The 20,532-nt window shown below is 36.3% G+C and overlaps 2 protein-coding genes across 2 annotated transcripts in view; both read right to left on the bottom strand.

Annotated features, from left to right (window-relative positions):
• Positions 1-150: 150 nt before the first annotated feature.
• Positions 151-9,861, bottom strand: abhd13 (abhydrolase domain containing 13). Its single transcript, XM_073845559.1, has 2 exons — positions 9,721-9,861; positions 151-5,032 (listed from the first exon to the last, which is right to left on the bottom strand). Exon 2 carries the CDS (start codon positions 4,985-4,987, stop codon positions 3,974-3,976), a length of 1,014 nt encoding a protein of 337 aa, XP_073701660.1. The 5' UTR covers positions 4,988-5,032; positions 9,721-9,861; the 3' UTR covers positions 151-3,973.
• A 4,884-nt stretch (positions 9,862-14,745) lies between these two features.
• nalf1b (NALCN channel auxiliary factor 1b) overlaps positions 14,746-20,532 on the bottom strand; it is a 177,479-nt gene continuing 171,692 nt past the window's right edge. The window contains exon 3 of the mRNA XM_073846134.1: positions 14,746-17,633. Coding sequence (XP_073702235.1) covers positions 17,356-17,633 — 278 coding nt within the window. The 3' untranslated portion in view covers positions 14,746-17,355. The remainder of the gene's footprint in view (positions 17,634-20,532) is intronic.

Raw genomic sequence — 20,532 nt, 5'->3', positions numbered from 1 at the left:
ACGAAAGCTATTCTTGGTATAAAATCAAAAATAACAAAAAAAAAAAAAAAAAAAACACAAGTTTCGTTCTCTTTAAAGTGGAGTTTCCACAGCAAAAACCAGAAACAGGAACCAGTGGCTTTTAAGTACAAATAGACTCTTGCAGCCAAGTTATCAGAAGGGTTTGATTTCTTTATTGCATGTCACCACACAGAAAATAGAAAGTGTGATTCAATCCTATGTACATGAACAAATGATTCGAATAGAAAGTCCATAGCTCAAAACACAAATGTCGAAAGAATAAGAAAACCCTCCTTGCACATTCAGAACTGAATCTTTCCGCTCTGCTATTTACTGTAAAAAGCAAATATAAAACATGAGCAGCACTTTATATTATTTCTTATATTCAGTTTACGAACAAGATGAAATGAGATTTCAACATACAAACTAGCCCCAGAGAATGGCCAGAGCATGCCAATGGTGTGTTAGTCAAATCTAGTAAGTAGTATTTTCCTCATTTAATCATTTTCAGCATCTTTGTTTCAAGGTTTACACTCAACCGCACAGACATTCAATAAGGTATCATGGCACGTCACTTTGAGTTCAAACTAAATGACACATTGCGATTTTAATTTGAAAATATTTCCTATAAGGTTTAGAGGCAGTTCTTAATATGAATTAGGCCTATATGATCAATAATGACCATTCTGAATATTCCTTTTAAAATCAAAAGCTCAATAAACTGACATACAAAAGTATCTTATGTACTGAAACCACCTAAAAGCCGACTTCCTGGGAACTTCTTCCACTTCTCACTCAATAACAACTGTCCTGTTACTACGTAACTAATAACCAAAAATAATACTAGGCATAATAACTGAAGACATCTAGAGCTCAGCTGTGCTACTATACAATCTTTTAAATCACCCTGGAGAACGTCAAATCCGGAATTGTGGACTTTGGAAGCCTGACAAAAAACCTCTGGTGTGAAGATTTGCATGCAAACTGACATAGGATCACTCTGCCTTGAAATCTGTCGTCTTAAAATTCACAGGCAGTTTTAACGCATTACAAAAGACGTGAGCGTAAAAGTGCATCAGAGCTAAACGAAATGTGCTGAGCATCTAAAGCATGCAATAATTACAGACTTGGATGTGCATCGATCCAACACTACATAATGGGTCAGGTTTACAAAGTCCACCGTTTAGCTTTTAATGGGTGCTTGACGGTCAACCACCAATGTGAGACTAAAGAAACACAAACCTCATGTCTTTACCCCCCGATTCAATACATTGAATAGTTGAAAGAATGAACGTTTTGCCAGTATTTACTCTTTCAAACCTGTGGAAGACAAAAGGAGACATTTCAAAGAATGTGCTGGTTGCTCTTCAACTATAAGAAAAGAGGAGAGAATATTCCAAGTCTTCTTGGAGATAACCTTATGTACAAATCCGCTAAACTGAAAAGATTTCACAGTTTCAACAGATTCATTTTATAGTGAACAGCAAAACGTCTTAGGTGTTTTCATTGTGTGACTTTTGTGACTAATGTACTCTTCAAAATTTCTCCTTTTGTTATCCACTGAAGAAACAGTAAATGATTTTCGTCTCAATTAATTACATTGTGGTGAATTTTCTGCTTTTGAGGGGAACTGCAAGAAAATGGATGTGTAACACAGTGCAACAGTCACCAATGGGCAGGTTTTCCAACGTGATCCAAACAAAACAGGTCATTGGTAAAGATCTGATGTTAAGCACTTGACCTTATTAAAAGAAGGGAAAGATCTTATTTACAAGTTGTGCAAATGGACTGTGCTTGGAACACTGTCAAGCAGCTGCTATGTGCGATTTCACTCTTACTTTCAGAAGATCACTAAGCCTGAGAGAGAGTAAACATATTTTAGGCTTGTGGTGTTGGTATTTTCATATAGTGCTCACAGTGAACTGCAGCCCACATGAAAATCAGTATAGACATCTATACTTCTCACACACAGCTCCATATGCAAATCCAAAAACATGGGATCAAACCACGAGTCGATTTCCTGAGTGGATTTTTAACCTTCCGTAAAAAAGAAGGCAGTGTGATTAAAGAAAAAAAAAAAAAAAAAAAAAACTCCACACGTTACAATCAGATACAGAAGATTGAATGCATGAAATGCCATAGACAAAGATGAGTTAACTAGGATCAGTTGCCCCTGGTCCATTTAACTGTATTCACTGGAATTTAAAAGGCAAACATTATTTTAATGAGCCCTCTGTTTGTTTTCAATAATAAAAAAAAAAATAGAGCTTCTCTGTTTGTTTAGTAGTTTGTTTGAGTTGTTTTAGTAGTCTTGAAACCTAGGAGTTTATGTATGAAAGCCATTTCCGCCCCTGAAAAAAAAAGGTAATTGCAACTTTTTAGCTCATATTTTTGACTTTTTTCTTGGAATTGCGAGTTAACAATTGAGATAAACTCACAATTGTGAGTTATGAAGTCAGACCTGCGAGATATAAACTTAATTCTGAGAAAACAAATTCAGAATTGCGAGATATAAACTGACAATTGTGACTTTTTTCGTCAGAACTGCATAATATAAGTTATGAAGTTAGAACTGGGAGATATAAACTTAGAAATCTGACTTTTTACCTCAGAATTGCAAGACAAACTCTTAATTCTGAGAAAAAAAGGCAGGATTGTGAGATATAACCTCACAAGTCAGAACTGGGAGATATAAACTTGCAAATCTGACTTTTTTTCTAAGAATTGTGAGACAAACTTTCAATTCCTTAAAAAGAATTCTGAATTGCGTGATATATACTTGCAAATCTGACTTTTTTCCTCAGAACTGCATGATATAAAATCGCAATTGCAAGTTACGAAGTCAAACTTGCAAAATCTTGATTTTTTTTTTTTCTTCAGAATTGCGAGACAAACTCTCACTTCTGAGAAAAAAGGCAGTTGCCTGATATAACCTCACAATTCGGATTTTTTCCCCCTCAGAACTGCATGATATAAAATTGCAATTGCGATTTACGAAGTCAAACTTGCAAAATATTGACTTTTTTCCTCAAAATGATGAGACAAACTCTTAATTCTGAGAAAAAAGTCAGAATTGCAAGATATATACTTACATTTTCTGACTTTTTTCCTCAGAATTGCAAGTTTATATCTCGCAATTGTTACTTTTTTCATGCAGTTGGGAGTTATTAGGTCAGAATTGTGAGATATTAACTTTCCCCCCCTCAATATCAGTTTATATCTCACAATTCTTAGAAAAAGTCTGAATTGCAAGATATAAGCTCACAACTGCGAGAAAAAAAGTAAGTTCAGAGAAAATAATTCCTGTGAGATAAAAAGCTAAAAAGCTTTTTTAAATTATTTTTATTAAGTGGCAATAATGGGCTTCCGTATTTTTGGAATAGTAGTTTGTCATTTTTGAGTAAAATAAAATCAGTGGTTAACAAACATTTAAAATCAGTTTTGTTTTTTAAATGTGCAAATGTCAAATTCAAGTATTTTTTAGCAACTTTAACCTGTTACCAACTTTTATGTATGAAATGTAAGTGATAATACAAACGTGACAGTCTCCTCATATATTGGTAACCACAGACATCATTTTACTCATGCAGTTCAAACCACATTCTAAAACTGATGTCCTGACTGAAGAGTAGTTCTGACCACTGTGATTAGGCAAATAACTTCCAATTGTGTCTGTATACTTCTGAGGTCAAACATTATCAGTAAACAAAAAAAGACAGAGAGGGCATTCAATTTGAGACAGATGCATTCATACTTGATATAAAAACTGACAAAAAATATTCTGAAGGCTTAAAAAATTCAACCTTCTCTATTAAATAAATGAAATTGTAAATAACGAATTCGTGGTGTGTGATCAATGGAAGGAAAGAGCTTAGGAAGTTGGGGAGAAGAGAAACAATAAAAACTGAGAGAATAAATTGTACATTCTATCTGAGAGGGTCCAGATTTAGAGCAGTCAACAGTAGTTACTGTTCTAGATTATGGTGACGTTGGCCGTCCCCTGGGTCGTCTCTTCTCGGGCATGGCTTTTAAGAAGCTCCTTCATAAACTGCTCTAGGGCGGCAAAATAACCCTGGCACTGCCAGGTGTCATTGTGCGTACCCTCGGGAAAGATGGCGAGGCGTTTAGTCCGAGATGGCGACAGCTCGTACAGCTGTTTCATCATCACCGGTGGGATGAGTTGGTCTGATAAGCCAGAAATGAAGAGAGACGGCATACGGCACAGCACCACGTGTCTATAGGACAGAAACTTGTTCTTGTAGCACCAGAGCGGTAGGTAACGCATGGGGAAGAAAGAGAACAGCGTGGCCGCCATGTGCGGGATGCTCAGGAAAGTGTTCTCCACCATGACGGCGGCCACTCGATGCGGGTTACACGATGCCAGACGGATGGCCACGGCGCCACCCAACGAGCGCCCGAATAGCACCACCCTGGTCTTGTCGATGTCCGGCCGGGTCATGATGTAATCCAAGGTGGCCTCGGCATCCTGGTACAATCCCTCTTCGCTAGGTTCTCCCTCGCTCTTTCCGTAGCCTCTGTAGTCCACCAGCACAACGTTGGCCTTCAGGTTGACCAGCATGAGCAGCGCGTTCGGGACACGGTGGCCAATGTTCCCCGCATTGCCGTGGAAATATAAAATGGTGGGAGCAGCGGCGGGGTTTTCGCCGGTGTAACGGAGCAGGATGAGGTTGAGTCGCACACCGTCTTTAGTACGGACGTACACGTTCTCGTGGGGGATTCCCGTTGGCATGGGAACATATAGGCGCGAGGATGAGGGCTGGTCGGGAAAGTAGAGCAGCACGTCCTGGAACTTGTACAGGATGCCGGCCACGGAGGCCAGAATGAGTCCCAGCAGGATCAAGCCTCCGTACAGGTGGAAGGTCAGAATGAGGGCCAGGAGGGAGACACGGCAGACTCCCCAGGACCAAGCGCACATGGTCAGCAAACACGCCTCCAGTGCCCCCCACAACCTCCATGGCTTCTCCATGACGACCGGGATGACGAGAGTCTCCGAACTCACTGCAGGCGTAATCTGGGGAAACACAGGTATTATTAGACATTCAGGCTTGAAACAGATACTGTAAAGTGAAATTCCAGGATTTCCAAGGACTTTTCAAGCACTTTATTGATTTTCAAGGACCTTATCAAACAATGTCTTCCATTTCAAATTCTAAAATAAGAAACAGAAATGGATAAATATAAATGTACTAATAAAAATGGCAAAAATAAAGAGAAGCACATGCGTGTTTTAAAAACACGTTTTACCCGAGAACTACTAGTCTCAAAAACTACAAATGGCGACACGTCGACGTCACTTCTCTGGTTTGAAAAAAGCACGTAAAAGTCCTCCTACAAGTTGACATGCACACAGATGTAGTAGGAGGACTTTTACGTGCTTTTTTCAAACCAGGGAAGTGACGTCGACGTGTCGCCATTTGTAGTTTTTGAGACTAGTAGGGATCGGCTAAAACGTGTTTTTAAAACACTCATGGTGGACTTACAAATGTTCCGATGCAGCGTTTTGTGAGTACATAACCTATTTACACTACTGTACAAGTTTGGTAAGATTACTTGCACGTTTAGTGGTGCAATTTACGAGATACATCACATGTACCATTCACTCCTGTAACAAGCAATTCGAAAAACTCTAATATCTCCATAAATGTTCGACTAATGTAAAAAAAAACTTCGGATGGGGTATTTACATGGGCTTCGGAGTGCATAGCAATGAAGTCAATTCTACTCCGAACCATCCCTTTAACAAAATTAAACACTGGGCCAAAGGCCGATTACCTAACATGTTTTTTTTGTTTCCCCCCCCCCCCCCCATGTATTTTGCCATTTTTTTTACACAATTGCATAAATTTAATATCCAAAATGTGCTTTTTACATTTTTGTTTTGCTTAAAAAAATTAAAAAATCAATTACTAAACAATTAAAAATATTTACTTAACACTGAACATTTTTTACATTCTAGTAGACATTATAGCCTACCAACAAAGCACAATTTAACTTAAAATTAATTGTAAAATAATATTCTTTGGTCATTTTTAAGACCCCCTTCTTGAATCAGGCATGTTTTTTCTAATGTACAAATAAATGCAGCCTTGCTGAGCAAAGGAGAATGTTATGATAAATGTATTAATAGAGCTGCTGTAATGATTTGTTAGCATTTATTTTATTTTGTTTTACAGAAAAACAGTAAAATTAGAATGCTAACATTCATGAATGTTTGACTTTTATTTTGGCGGAAACCAACAAGAAGACCATAATACTACTTTTTGCTAACAGCAGCAGATTTATGAATGACTCTCATTACGTATATATTTTCTGCGCGCTTTGGACTTTGAAACCTGAAGCAGAGCTGTCAGAATACATACAATTTGTGCCTGTATTAGACAACAATGTTCTGTAGCATTTTTACTATTAGTTTAAGGCCATTTTGAGATTTCAGTCATCATACAGTAAGCAGCAACAACCACCCCTTTCTCTTTTCATCGAAGGCATGCGATGCGGTTCTAACCGGTCTCTTGCTTCCGGTGCTTGTAATGATTTTTGTGTCTTTCTCAGACAGTTTTAAATGCTTCCACACTGCCAACATGTTTGCTGCATTACTCTTTTTTTATCGTGTCACATTATTGTTGGGTGTAATTTATTAAGCCTTTTTCGCTTATTCAGCCAAACGCAGAAAGAGATTTTTTTGGCTATTTTCGGACTAATAATTTCTGTTGCCGAACATTCGGTGCATCCCTAATGCGAAGTATTACTACTAAAGTATACAACATTTTTACTATAGTAAAACCACTGTTAATTTTCTTAAGGGATTTGTATTTGTGTAGGCCTATACTTTTTCTTCTTTTTTTTTTTGTCAATAATTTTTAATCCCTGTTTTCTCATCTCTTACTGTGGTAAACATGCAGGTGGGAAACAAACAATTCAATTGTCACCATGAATTAGGAATTCGTTCTTATGACTTATTAAGACTCATTCCCTCATTTAAATCATGGGTTATCTAGGAAACAAGCTAATGAAACATGGCCCATGGCCACAAATTAACATTAACACTTGGACTGTACACTAGTTTTGGGTTTTGTAAAGGTTGGCATTCTTAACTCACTTTCTGTGAAAGGAATTTCTTTTATTTTAAGAAATTATTTAGCTGGTTTTTAGCCAGTTATGCACACTTAGTTAGTGCGGAAAACAAACGATGTCTCCTTTTTAGGAGAGAAAGGAAAGCTTGAATCCTACACCAAAAATCCTAGAAAGTGGTATGGATACTTTGAATTCTCTAGGTTTGCCCATTTCCCGTTCTATATTGATGACGTCTTTGTACAAATGTTCCTTGGCTGTTGTTAGTCTGGACACTGCCAAAAACAAACACATTGCATGATTTGTAGAAAATAGGCTGCTGATTGGAAGATGCTGTTCTAGGGTAGATGATAATATAGACATGTTTAATCAAATTGTCATTTGATTCATTTCATTAACACATTTTATCTGGACAGTTGGGAGAGTTGCATCCTCCACCATTTTTTCTAGCCACGTTTGATCTCTTTTTAGTGTTTTATCTTATGGTTGACTAATGTTGCATTTCCCATTTCCTGAATGTATACTTGTAAAAGTGGAAATGCATTTTTGTTGTTTGTGGTTGCCATGAAACATTCCACTGTGAAACATTAAAGAGAACTTTCTTCTGAGGAAAAGCATATATTTTGGGAAATGACTTTTTCTCCATTCAGTGGACATCAAAGAAAACATTTGTCACCCTAGACCACAAAACCAGTCGGGTATATTTGTAGCAATAGCCAAAAAAACTTTGTATGCGCTTTTATGTCAAAAATCATTAGGATATTATGTAAAGATCATGTTCCATGAAGATATTTTGTAATTTCCTATCTACTGTAAATAAATAAATCAAAACTTAATTTTTGATTAGTAATTTGCATTGCTAAGGACTTCATTTGGACAACTTTAAAGGCAATTTTCTCTATATTTGCACCCTCAGATTTCTGATTTTTAAATTGTATCTGGGCCAAATATTGTCCTATCCTAACAATAAAGTCATACAGCTTTGAAACAATATGAGGGTGAGTAAATAATGACAAAATTGTAATTTTGTCTAAAAATTGCTATGATTGACAGTAATAACCTGACCAAACAAATGACAAGCTGATGTCAAAAACAGAGCTTAAATGATTCCGACTAAATTCAGAATAACAAAACTACAGCAGTAACAATTTTGTGTTGGTGAAATATAGGCTATTTAATAGATGGTATAGTTCAGATAAAACTTAAAAGATGAAGTTATTAAATTTTATAAAATATTTTAAATTCCTATCGATTCATATTGAGTGCATTATTTAATTATTATACCATAAATATTTAATGTACTTGTAGTGAACTATATATTAGTATTTAAATAATTCACCTTATAGTTATGTTTGTGTGTGAGCTTAATGATTTTCTGCACTTGCTATACTATATATATATACTTAAGGGTGGTAAAAGTACTACAATTTTTTTATACTAGTAATTTTATAATAAATCGAAAAGCAAGACTTCTTGAAAAATATAGGGAGTTTAAAAGGCAGCTTGATAATAATTAATCCTCTGCTGCCATCTATTGGTTATTTGGATAATTCCATATTATTTTAACCAAATATTAGACGTTGTTTTCTGTGAAAAGTCATTTTTTTTCTGATGCCGTTTTTAAGAATGAAAAGTGAGTCCCTGAAGTGCATTTTATTTCACAGCTGTAGAGTTAGAAAATAATAAAGACTTTAAAATATCGCAAGATTTTACAAATGTGTTCATGACTATGAAGGCAAGTTACTGATTATCAAGAATACGATTAAGATGTCCTTGAAGAGAAATATCGCTAGCTAGCTAACATTAGCCTAAACACGTTATAACAGTGTTTAGCTGTCAGCATTTAAATGTGCAACTATGCAGATACGGAGAGTACGGGATTACCAGGCTCCGCATTTAAATTATATGTTGTTAAATAATAAGAAACTGAATGTTCATGCCGCTATCATTGTTTATAATGTTGCAATTATAATTTTTCTCAGTTTCTGATAAGATCGAGGCAGTAGATGAGTCTCAAGAGTGGCCACCTAATATATATCACATATGAAATGAGCTTCAGCGGGAGTTTACGAGCTGCTTATCATTATGTGGAAGTTCTAAAGAACGCTGCGTGCATGAGGTCAATTCTTCAGGCACTAACGTTAAATGATGACACGACAGTGCTGTCTGGAGCCCTCAGGGTGTTTAGGGACCAAGTCCAGCCTTGACCAATCAATTACACTGGAATGCAGCTGAGGATCAGTATTCACTCATTCATCTATACTGCACAGAGAAGCATTTAGAGTTCACAAATCGAGCTGTTTTCCCATATCAACATGCCTTTCGCCATGCAACGTAATAAAAAAAAGCAGCTCTACAACGATCTGACCCCAATATCAAATCATACAGTACAACACTGTCAGCATGTCCGCACTAAACCCCGCGCGTTTTGTTTTTCACCCAGCTGTTGACATCATGAGAGAGAAAACACCCTGAAGTCCAAGCCTATCTGACACGAATCATAAACGCACCGATGACAGATTGATGTTGACAGCAGCTTTTTCCCTCTGGACTTCATGTTCTGCACAGCTAATACAGCTGCTAGCAGTGTCTACCACACATCTGCTGACAGTCTGATACAAAACTACTCACATCTATCGCATTCTTCAGCGGCACATCTTCAGAGAGCTGAGCTTACGAGCAGGTGAAACGGTCTATACGAACATCCCGTCAAATATCAGCTGATCCACTGTGGCTAGCAGCAAATCTAGCCGGACTGCTGCTGTACACTGGTGTCGCTTCTAGGAAGTTCCGGGCGGAAACAGCGGAACCTTCTGTTCTGCTGACGGTCAACATGTACTGCGAGTTTAATGTGTTTACTAGTGTTTCGTATTATAATTGTTACAAATAGCGTATGTATGCAGTAACGTTAACTATTAGCAAGCCGTATACATTTATACATTTGAATGTATTTCGCTATATCATGGTGTTTCACTAAACCTCATGAAGCAAAAGTGCAAACTTTTTCATACGAAGGGCCAAAAATCAAACCTGATTGATATGTTTCCCCTCCTCTTGTAATATGGCAGTCAAGGGTCATCGGTAGGCCCAGGTTTAGGCATCTCTGTCACAGATAAACCTCATGTTTATTGGCTGCTGATCGATGTCGATAGATGGCAGTGCAGCTTCTGTGATATCAGAAGTACATGATATAAGTACATGATAGAAGTCTGTGATATAAGTACATGAAAACTATTGTGATCCTCAAAACTTCCCAGAGAGGAAACTAACCCCAGAATGTGTATTTTGTATTATTTATTATATTTATGCACGTGTTCAAAAAGGTAGGCCTAAATAAATTGAATTTTCTAATAAAACATCTGATAATGTAGTGCATTTCCTGATAATACATTACAATGTGATAACTTCCAAATGGTAACTTACTGTGATAGATAGATAGATAGATAGATAGATAGATAGATAGATAGATAGATAGATAGATGATAGATAGATAGATAGATAGATGATAGATAGATAGATAGATAGATAGATAGATAGATAGATAGATAGATAGATAGATAGATAGATAGATTGATTACTTTACATTTAATGATTTTCCTTTGATCTTTCATAATTTGCATGTTTATTTTTCCTCATGCACAATCATAATAGAATAGTAGTCAAAGTGATCATTTGAAAACACAAGTAACACAAGTAGCCTATCGGATCTAGCGGAAATTCATGTAAGCTTTGCATGAATGCTCAGCTCATTTAAAGAGAAACTTACATATAAAATTTCAGGATACTACTATTAATGATGATCCCTGAACAGATTGTACTCTCGTAACACTGCCATATAAATCTATAACTAACTGCTATTCTCAGTCAAAACTGTCTTTACAAATAAACAGATATTTAGTTTCATAGTACACTATGATTACTGAGATACCACTGCTCAGCCTTAGATATTTGCTTTAATAATTTCATCGGGAACTTTCTGTGCAAATCTATGCTCAAACAGGTGTAACCTGTGAGGTCCACTTCTGTGTAAGCTTTTAAGACTGTTGGCTTTACTTTTGTCCTTTCATCATGACTTCTCTTTGTTACTTCTGTTAACCCTCAGGTGTGCCAGTCCGGTTGATCAGGTTTAACCTGTAAACCTGAAGCTAATAGGTCACTTCAGACAGATAAACATGCACACCTAACTTTTTTTTTATTTTAATTACACCGTCCTGTTTCGTATTTGCTGAATAAAGTGCAACACTTGATATTAATTTTTTAATGCTGATTTAAAAAAAAAATACATTTTGCTGTAGCACATCACACTTTCTCAGAAAAATGGTTGTATCATATTTGCTAGAGAAGTCTTGTATTATCCCTTAATCACCAGAAAACTGCCATGAAGACATGATTCATATCTTCCTCTGAGTCAGGTTACAACTATTTGTGCCAATTTTCACATGAATGAATGATTCTAAAGACATTATTTTATGCCTAATCTTGATTTCTTTGGAGATTTTAAGTAAAATTTCTTCACCTTGAATTCTCCCTTTTGTCATTAAAACAGAAACTAAATTTGAAGAAAATCTACATTCTCATTTTGTGAGTGGTGAAAGATGTACACTACCAGTCAAATGTTTTTTGAACAGTAAGGTTTTTAATGTTTTTTTTAATAAGTATCTTTTGCTCACCAAGCATGCATTTATTTGATCCAGCAAAATTGCGAAGTAATATTGCGAAATAGTTTTTTTCTATTTAAAATAACTGCTTTCTATTTGAATATATTTTAAAATTAGATTTATTTCTGATTTCAAAGCTGAATTTTTAGCATTGTTACTCCAGTCACATGATCCTTCAGAAATCTTTCTAATATTCTGATTTCCTGCTCAAAAAACATTTATTATTAATATAAGGTTGAAAACAGCTGAGTAATTTTTTTTCAGGTTTGTTTGATGAATAGAAAGTTCAGAAGAACAGCATTTAATAGAATCCTTTATAACATTAAAAATGTCTTTATCATCACTTTTGATCAATTTAAAGCATCCTTGTTAAAAAATGGTATGTGGTATAGTGTATAATTTTACAAAAGCTTTTTGTTTCAGATAAATGCTGATCTTTGGTTCATCCTGTTCATCAAGGAATACTCAACACTCAACTAAAGACTGGAGCAATGATGCTAAATATTTAGCTTTGATCACAGAAATAAATTGCATTAAATTAATAAATATACATGATATATATTTAAATACAAAGCAATTATTTTGAATAGTAAAAATATTTGACAATATGCTATTTTGGATCATGCAGGCTTGGTGAGCAGAAGAGACATTTTAAAAAACATTAAAATAAACCTTACTGTTCACAACTCAATGTAGTGCTGTGTTATATGTAAAATATCTACCATGACACCCAAAACCTAAATTTCCCATAAAATAATGATTTATAACTAGAATTATAAATAAAAAAAAAGAATAAAAAGTCCCTTTGTCTGATTGACCACACACTCAAAACGAAGCACCCAGACACAAATGAACAGACAGTATTTGTTATTTCATCAGAACACAACTTTAATCATTTAGCAGTATAATCATACCTTCGAAAAGATCATAACTTGTGAGATTGTTTTATAAATTATTTCATCAAAGTTGCTTGTAAAAAAATTAAATAGGTTACTGAACTAAATCATCTATAATATTACAATATACCGGTAGTATATAATATTATTTTTTTTCAGTAGTCATAGTCATAATGTTATCTCTATATGCCTTTAAACCTTTCTCTTTTTTTCTTAAAGTCATTGCTTTGCACATGCCATCACACACAGCATCACAGCCCGCAGGTGCCGAGGTTGTGACCAAGAGGACAGTTCTTGTGATGAAACCACTCCGCTCTCAGTATCCATCTCAGCACAAACCAACCAAAGATCTCTGACACTTACAAAAGAGGATTTAAAAAAGGACACCAACTCAGAACACAAGGAAACCTCCAAATCAAACAGAGACACACATTGTTTAGCATTCTCGTAACGTATTTACAACAGAAAAAACAACTGAGGTCGAGGGCTGCATAGGTCCACAGGATTCAGAAAAGAAAGTATTTCTGCTTGCTAAGTGATTACGCAGTGTGGAATACTAACACAACTGGATCAGTACGCGAGAAATGACCATAAAACATATGCAAGCATAAAATACATCTTATAGTAGGTTTGGTGGTGTTGAGCAATATTAGCAGGCATCTGTTACATTCAATCTCGTTGGTCGCTGAGACAAACTGTTTGGTGATTGAATCCCAACAAACACAGAGAAACATGTTACAAACGTGACAAATCTGAGCAACCACAGCGCCGCTCTCCATTTAGGAATATGATTTAGTCAACACTTTGTTGTGAACGGTGTCATCTGAAGTGCGTTTGGTGACCGATTCAACACATTAGACCGAATGACACTGACGTGAGTGTTGAAACTAGATCCTTCCTGACTTGTGGAGAGTCACCAAGTATATATACAAAGCATGTATTATGGTGTGTGTGTACGCGCTATAACAAACATCCCGAACTTTTTAGCAAATGAATAATAGCGCTACGCCACTGTTATTAGCCCACCTCTCTCTAACTCATCTCTTATCCGTCTTTCTTACACCGTCAGGCCCAGCTGGACAGGCTGAATTAGTTTTGTTTGGAGACGAACAGAGGGAATAATTTCTGATCCGTCTGCTGTTCCAGAGCAGGTGGTCCGAACTGAATGTCCAGGGTTATAAACCAACTAATAAGCTCTCGAGAGGGAATACTGTATCTCTCAGTGCTTTCCTCTAATTATTCATTAGCAAAGTCCCCAGCACAGCACGCCGGACTGCCCTTATGCATCTCCATCATATGGGCAAAACTTCCTGGTCAGGCTATTTAAACTGAAGCATATCATAGCATCGTGTACAAACAGCACTACTTATTGAATATGACATACAATAATGTGTTAATGAAAACTAATGACCAATGTTTTTGTCTTCAAGATAGGAGAAATAACAAGATGGGCCTGAAGGCAATGAATCAAAGCTGTAAGGATATTAAAAGTCATTATTATTGTTCAAATTCAGTCCAAATTTACAAACCCTGAACAGCCAAGAATAAGCGTTCAGAGTAGTTGGAAATCATAAAAGCTTCTCTCTAAGAATTTGACCGTTTTATCAGCTAAACTGAACTGCATTAGCAGTCCATTTCTGAAAACAAAAAATCACTTTGTGCTTGACACCTCAAAAGGTCACCGCTAATGGTAGTTTAAACAGCAAAAGGTCAGACGGATTGATTTGTTCTCTTAAAATCAGTTATTAAATTTGCCTCAGAGTCAGTATTTAGAGTTTAAAGGAGAAGTTCACTTTCAGAGCAAAAATTAGCAGGTAATGTACTCACCCCCTTGTCATCCAAGATGTTCATGTCTTTCTTTCCTCAGTCGTAAAGAAACTATGTTTTTTGAGGAAAACATTTCAGGATGTCTATCCATATAGTGGACTTCTATGGTGCCCCAGAGTTTGAACATCCAAAATGCAGTTTGAATGCGGCTTCAAAAGACTCTAAGCAACCCCAGCCAAGAAAGAAGGGTCTTATCTAGTAAAACGATTGGTTATTTTCTTAAAAAATTGACACTTTACATACTTTTTAACCTCAAATGCTCACTCTGCGTAAACTCTGTATAGTCCGGTTCATGACAGTTAGGGTATGTAAAAAACTCCCATCTCATTTTCTCCTCAAACTTTGAAATCCTACATCGCTGTTTTACCTTTTTTTTTTTTGTAAAGGGTATTTTGATCTTCTTTGCACGTTCACAATGTAAACACTGAGTCGGTACTTCTACTTAGCAATGTAGGACGATTTTTAAAAAAAGAGGAGAAAATGAGATGGGAGTTTTTCGACATACCCTAACTGTCTTAAACAGGACTGCACAGAATTGACGCAGAGCTAGACAAGCATTTGAGGTTAAAAAGTATAAATTGTAATTTAAAAAAAAAATAAAATAACCGATTGTTTCGCTAGATAAGACTCTTCTTCCTCGGCTGGGATTGTTTAGAGCCATTTGAAGCTGTGTTTAAACTGCATTTTAGAAGTCACTCATGGGCACCATAGACGTCCATTATATGGACAGAAATCCTGAATGTTTACCTCAAAAAACAATTACTTTACGACTGTAGAAAGAAACACATAAACATCTTGGATGACAAGGGGTGAGTTAATTATGTGTAAATTTTTGTTCTGAAAGTGAACCTCTATAACGTTATTGCATGTAATGGTAATACATATTAAGAGAAAATCAGCTTTTTATATGTAGTTTAAAGGCGGGGTCACATTAACAAAACTTAAGCGAAATTTCGCAGATGAAAGTGTATTAAAAATAGTGTAGCAATGCATACCCAGAGTTAACATTCTTAATATTGGTGAATGTGATAAATGCATGTTCAAAGTTTTAAAAATCGAAATCCGATGGGAAATTTGCAATGACTTTGCATGTTCAAAGTTTAACAATTCTGAATCCAATGCAAATTTTAAGTGAGAAACATATTTAGATTGTGCTAACTGACTACATTTTACCCGCAGATTTTCACTGTGCAAAGTAAATGTGACCACACCTTAATGCAGACAATCTACAGATATGTACAGGGAGCGAATAAAAGTACATGGAATGTGTGTGCGCCATTTCATTCCTATGGCATGATTTACACAATTGAAATATGGCTACAAAACACTTTTTCTTTTTCTTTTTCTTTTTAGTTAGCATACATAGCCTGAAAGCTAGCTGTGACTTGTATATGACATATGTATATGTATGTGTATCTAACATTTACGACTACTCGTGTCATATGAGATGGAAACAGAGGTGTGAGGCCTGCCGTTTCAACAGGTTCACACTGAGGCTGTCTAGAGAACCTAGTTAAACTCAAGGCTTCGTTTAGTGTTTGTGTCACAGTGACACATCCTCATTAGAGCATACCTGTAGAAAAAATCAAAAGAACTCATAAAATAATATATCAGCCCTTAACTTAGCCTTTCCTCCACACAAAGAATCATTTTCCTCAGCCCAGCCACCTGAGAAGGGCCTTCGCTCTTCTACGCGGAGCCTCGTGATTGAGCTCATCAATTTCCCGTTGACGCGACTATCTTAAGGTTTGCACGAAATTAACATCGTTTCACTGAGTTATTCATGCCACGTGAATCTCTACATGCAGGAGCGTTTGAATGCGCGTGTGGATGATGGGTAAGCCCTTTACTGTAATAAAGAACGATGGATCCTCTCTGTGTGATTGGGGTAATTTGTCTCGTAAGCTCTGATTGGCTGGGTCCATGCTGCCAGATAGCAATTTGGATGGTACTCGGAGTGAGAGCTCCTCTTGTTTTCAGATCGTTTGGGTTTATATCTTCAAAACTTTAGCAGCATAGTCTAAATTCTGGTTCTAACATGCAATTACAGAATATAGGGTAGAGAATATACTATCTTAATATAATATAGAAAACACTAATGGTGCTAAAACAGATTTGTGGACGTCTTTTTGCAAAACAGAAGTCTGGATACTGTCCCGACGAAGACCTTTTGAGACGAGCACTTGAGCGACATTAACGTACCCAGACCTCCGAAGCTACTGACCTGACCTCACATGAAATGACATCATGCCAACAACAAAAATATCAGGCTACCTTAATAAGGTTACGGGAGAGTTTGAACCTGGGCTTTTTGTCAGGTGTCTTGGTATTTGTCTAGGCAGATTTGTCAGCGGATAAACGGCAATAGAAACCCTCGTAATGAATAGAGCAGCATTCAGAGAGTTTGTGATTACGAAGAGAAACGAGAAGAACATCTAAGTGGACGCACGGATGCAAGCACAGGCACACATGCACACACTCTCGTCCATTCGCTCACATAGACACGCGCTCAGTCTTGGATATTCACTTGGATACTGTACATTTAACTCATCCGTCTCTGCCAATCCCTCCTGCACAAAGACCCAAATGAAAGGAAAAGAAACATGAATTAGATTCTGTAGTCATCTAGTGCAACAGAAATCCAAACCATAGACACAGTGTAAAAAACATGGTGCGAGAGAACTCCGCCCCCTAGAAGCCTCTTTCAACAAAGGCTACGGTGTCGTCCCTTGTTCTTGTTGCTTGATTGGATTCGTCCAGTGTTTGTTTTAGCTTTGTCAGTTTGCTTGGTTTGTTTTGATTGCATGTCCAGAGTCTCTGCGTACCAGAGGTCCCAGCAAGTTACCCACGGTCCGTCACGTCGCCTCGACCGAGCGGCTATTCCGTCATTCCTCGTTGGAGGAGCTGGAGGTGAGGTTGAACCCGGTGGGACTGTGGGATGCTGTGAGAGTGGCAACAGTATGAAGGAGGACGAGGACCAGCAGGCAGAGTTTGAGTCTGCTGTTGCACAGTCTAGAGGCCGCTGACGAGGTCAGGGATGTCCCGTGCTGACACGACGGGTGAGTTCTTTTGAGAGTGCCTTTGGAGCTGTTGTCCGCCCTGCTGTCCCATCGGACATCGCAGCACTCTGTCTCTGCGTCTGAGGGGTTGTCCTCTTGGAGCCCTGGGCCGGAAAAAGACACAAGTTAGGGCCGACCATAAATGTTCACCATTAACCTTTTTTAAATCTTGTTCTTGTAAATTGTACTATTTGTTCATGTTGGCTTTGTATGGTTTGGAAAGGATCTAGTTTGCTTTGTAAGTTTGCTTTATAAGTAGGCCTACAGTACTAATAAACAAAAAGCAAACAAACAAAAAAGATTTTAAATATATTTGTCAAGTAATTTTTTTCTTTAGTAATCATGAGGGATAGTTCACCCACAAATGAAAATTGATCAAAAACTAAAAAAAAAATAAAAATACTCCACACAGCTCCAGAGGCTTTTTTGATTGATTTTATGATGGGTAGATGCACTTTACTGGACTTCAAAATCACAACAGCCATTCACTACCATTATAAAGCTTGGAAGAGCCAGGACATTTTTTTACTACAATTGTATAGTTAAGTTAAGGTTATATACACCTAGAATGGCTTGAGGGTGAGTAAATCATGGCGTCATATTTATTTCTTAAATTATTAATTGTGAGTGTTCAAATTTTAAACAACACACATATATATATATATATATATATATATATATATATATATACATATATATATATATATATATATATATATATAAAAACTATATATATATATATATTGTTCTTGTAAATTGTATTGTGTGTTCATGTTGCTTTTGTATGGTTTGGAAAGGATCTAGTTTGCTTTGTAAGTTTGCTTTTTAAGTAGGCCTACAGTACTAATAAACAGCCAAAAAAAAAAAAAAAAAAAGATTTTAAATATATTGTCAAGTATTTTTTTTCTTTAGAAATCATGAATTATTAAACTGATAGTTGACACAAAAATGAAAATTAATCCAAAATTAAAATGTTCTCCACACAGCTCCACTTTATTGGACTTCAAAATTTCAACAGCCATTCACTGCCATTACAAAGCTATGAAGAGCCAGGACATTTTTACTAAATTCTTGACTGTATTTGTCTGAAAAAAAAAGAAAGTTCTTGTAAATTGTACTATTTGTTTTTAGGTCACACAATATGGTATTTTACACTCTAAACTAACCTTTTTTTTTTTCTTGAGACTTATTGACCTTGACATGGGGGTGTGCAGGTTTTCTCTTTGATGTAATGTTGGTTGCACCACATGACATTTTACAGCCTGACATAATTTGCCTTGTCATAGAAAGGTCAAATTATCTGATATTTTAAGAGACTTGTTGACTTTGAAACGATCATGCAGGGGTCCCCTCTATGATGTTATTTCTAGCGTTGGGTGTAATGCATTACAAGTAACGTGAGTTACATAATAAGATTACTTTTTTTTTCTTAAAGGTGCAATGTGTAATATTTAAGAGGATCTCTAGACAGAAATGCAATATAGTATACATAACTATGTTTTCAGGGGTGTATAAAGACCTTACTTAATGAACCATTATGCTTTTATTACCTTAGAATTAGCAGTTTATATCTACATAAACCGCGGGTCCCCTCACATGGAAGTCGCCGTATTGTTTCTACAGTAGCCCTAAACGGACAAACTGCTCTACAGATCACGTTTCATCACTGTTGTTCTAGCGGAAAAACACGATGAACAAGTAACTGTAATATTCACAATAACATCGTTTTATTGAATTATTAAGTAAATATAATTCCTTAATTTACGTTTTAAAAGAAACCTCATTACTCTTTGCTGTCTAAAACGACGACATCTTAATCCCGTGTGGGCCACCGTAGCTTCTGTAAAGGGAGGGGTGAGCGGTGGACGGGAGCTGTTGGTTGCAATTCACAACATCACCGCTAGATGCCGCAAAAATCTACACACTGCACCTTTAAATAACTAGTGAAGTTACATTACTTTTAAATTTACAACAAATATATATGAGTTTTTTGCTATTAAAAACAAATAAGCAAGCTCAGCCCAGGTTAAAAAAGTAATGCACAAAATGTAATGCATTACTTCCATAAAAAGTAATGGAATTATGGAGTAATGCAATATTGCAGTGCATTACTTTTTAAAAGTAACTTTCTTAAGAGATTATTGCTTTTGTTTTTTATTTTTTTTATTACTCTCCCGACTTTGTTGATCTTTATTAAAGGGATAGTACAAAATGTTAATTATTTTACCAAAATGATACAAAATACATGCTATTTTTTATTTAATATCGACCTGAATAAGATATTTGACATAAAAGGCATTTACATATAGTCCACAAGAGACAATAATAGTTGGATTTATAAAACATCTAAACATCATAAACATCTTTTAGGTGAAATACATTATTCGGGTCAGTACTAAATAAAAAAAATAACATGCATTTTGTATAATCCCTTTTATTTTGCTAAAATAATTTTTCACATTTTGCAGATACTAGAAGGTGTATGATAGATGAACTGTTCCTTTAATATGGTCCAATATATCATCTACTTTTCCACTTGACCTTGCCACACATAAATCATTGATGACATGTGTTTATGGTCATGTTGTGATGATGATGTAAGCATACGGTGGTGTAAAGTTTAGCATTGCGAGACGAGTCCGTGTTAAGTGGGGATACTTAAAGCAATTAAAGGGCAGGTAATTACAGTGTGACCACTCAGCCGGTCTGTGTGCTTCTGCTCTCAATTCCCCATTTATCATCAGTCTGTCTCATTATAGCACAAACCTGCAGGCCACTGGGAGGCCAAAGCGCTCATTCACATGCACCACTCACAGCATGCACCCTCTGGGATTAGGAGAGAAGCATATCCTGACAAACACCGTTCAGGGCATTTCAGTACACAAGGCCTATTCTTAACATGCAGATCAGAGAAAGCCTATTTCACGCCCTTTGTATTCATACTCTTGATCAGTATAATTATTCAAATCAAATGGAGGATAATTTAAAGATAAAGTATTTATT

Source organism: Garra rufa, chromosome 8 (genome assembly GCF_049309525.1).
Source record: "Garra rufa chromosome 8, GarRuf1.0, whole genome shotgun sequence".
In the NCBI taxonomy this organism is placed as follows: domain Eukaryota; kingdom Metazoa; phylum Chordata; class Actinopteri; order Cypriniformes; family Cyprinidae; genus Garra; species Garra rufa.
The sequence above is the reverse complement of the archived record's forward strand: the minus strand, read 5'-3'. Positions and strand labels throughout refer to the sequence as shown.

Coding starts and splice junctions, on each gene's coding strand:
- abhd13 (XM_073845559.1), bottom strand. CDS start 4,987: ATGGAGAAGCCATGGAGGTTGTGGGGGGCACTGGAGGCGTGTTTGCTG.